This window comes from Mastomys coucha, unplaced genomic scaffold, assembly GCF_008632895.1.
Source record: "Mastomys coucha isolate ucsf_1 unplaced genomic scaffold, UCSF_Mcou_1 pScaffold5, whole genome shotgun sequence".
Taxonomy (NCBI): domain Eukaryota; kingdom Metazoa; phylum Chordata; class Mammalia; order Rodentia; family Muridae; genus Mastomys; species Mastomys coucha.
In genome coordinates this window covers 17,079,692-17,081,667 of record NW_022196911.1, presented here as the reverse complement: position 1 = coordinate 17,081,667, position 1,976 = coordinate 17,079,692, and the positions used below count along the sequence as shown (strand labels likewise).

General features: G+C 37.8%; 1 protein-coding gene across 1 annotated transcript; it reads left to right on the top strand.

The window, feature by feature from the left end:
• The first annotated feature begins 1,400 nt into the window (after positions 1 to 1,400).
• Positions 1,401 to 1,761, top strand: LOC116077856 (putative 60S ribosomal protein L37a). The gene has a single exon (XM_031352692.1). It carries the CDS (start codon positions 1,429 to 1,431, stop codon positions 1,705 to 1,707), a length of 279 nt encoding a protein of 92 aa, XP_031208552.1. The 5' UTR covers positions 1,401 to 1,428; the 3' UTR covers positions 1,708 to 1,761.
• The last annotated feature ends 215 nt before the right edge of the window (positions 1,762 to 1,976 follow it).

The window sequence follows — 1,976 nt, the reverse complement described above, 5'->3', positions numbered from 1 at the left end:
GAACAAGAATGTGATTCAATTCTATTTAATTAAAATATGTTTTTAAATGTTAACAAATTCAAAAAAAATAAAAGCAACATACAACAAACCAATAGCCAGTGTCAAGCTAAATAAAGAGAAATTTAAAGCAATTCCACTAAAATCAGGGACAGGACAAGACAAGACAAGACTGCCCACTTTCTCCCTGTCTCTTCAATACAGTACATGAAGTCTAGTCAGAGCAACGAGACAACTAAAGGAGATTAATGGAATACAAATTGAAAATGAAGATATCAAAGTATCACTATTTGTGGATAATATGACAACATAAATGACCCCAAATGTTCATCCAGAGAACTCCTACAGTTGATGAGCAGCTTCAGTAAAGTAGCTAGATTCAAAATTAACTAAAACAAAATCAGTAATCCTTCTTTATACAAATGCTAAATGGACTGAGAAATAAATTAGAGAACAACAACCCTTTCAACATCCATGAATAATAATAAAATATCTTTGTAAGTCCAACCAAGCAAGTTAAAAACTTGTATGGCAAGAACTTCAAGTCACTGGAGAAAGAAATTGAGGAAGATATCAGAATATGTAAAGTTCTCCGATACTCATGGATCAGTAGTGTTATCTTAATGAAATTGGCCATCTTACCAAATTTACAGATTCAATACAATTCCCATGAAAATTACAACACAATTCTTTACAGCCCTTGTTAGATCAATTTTCAAGTTCATATGGAAAAAACAAAAGACCCAGGATAACTAAAACAGTTCTTAACAATAAAAAACTTCTGGAGATAGCACCATCCTGACCACAAGTTTTACTACAGAGCAATAGTAATAAAATCTGCATGGTATTGGTATAGAAACAGACAGGTTGGTCAATGGAATTGAATCAAAGACCTTGAAATAAACCCACAAAGCTATGGAAACTTGATTTTTGACAAAGAAGCCAAAACCATACAATGGCAAAAGGAAAGCATCTTCAACAAATTGTGCCGGTCTAACTGGATGTTTGCATCTGGAAGAATGCAAATGGATCCATATCCATCACTGTCCCCTAAACTCAAGTCTAACTAGACCAAAGACCTCAATATCAAACTGGATACACTAAATCTAAATAGAATATAATGTGGGGAATAGCTTTGAACTCATTGGTACAGGAGACAACTTCCTGAACATAACACTAGTGGCTCAGGCTCTAAGCTCAACAATTGTTAAAAGGGACCTCTTGAAACTAAACAGCTTCTGTAAATCAAAAGACACTGTAAATAGGACAAAATTGCAGCCTACAGATTGGGAAACAATCTTTACAAACTCTACGTCTGACACAGGGCTAATATCCAAAATATTAAAGAACTCAAGAACTTAGACACCAACAACTCAACCCAATTAAAAATAGCTTACACGCTCTTCGGGCTTCGGCTTCGGTTCCGGCGACATGGCTAAGCGCACCAAGAAGGTCAGGATCGTCGGGAAATACGGGACCCGTTATGGTGCCTCCCTCCGGAAAATGGTGAAGAAAATTGAAATCAGTCAGCACACCAAGTACACTTGCTCCTTCTGTGGCAAGACCAAGATGAACAGACGAGCTGTTGGCATCTGGCACTGTGGTTCCTGCATGAAAACGGTGGCCGGTGGGGCCTGGACCTACAACACCACCTTTGCAGTCACAGTGAAGTCTGCCATCAGGAGGCTGAAGGAACTGAAAGACCAGTAGAAGCCCTACCATCTGAGATTTGCCTAGCCTGCAATAAATGGGTTATTTATGTAAAAAAAAAAATTGTTTACACAGCTTAACAGAGAATTCTTAACAGAGGAATCTCGAATGTTCAAGAAGCACTTAAAAAAAATGTCCAAAGTCTGTAGGCATCAGGGAAATACAAACCAAAACAAGAGATTCCTTCTTATACCCATCAGAGTGGCTAAGTTCAAAAACTCAAGTGATAGCACATGCTGGCTAGGATGTGGGTGACGTGGGACAGTCCT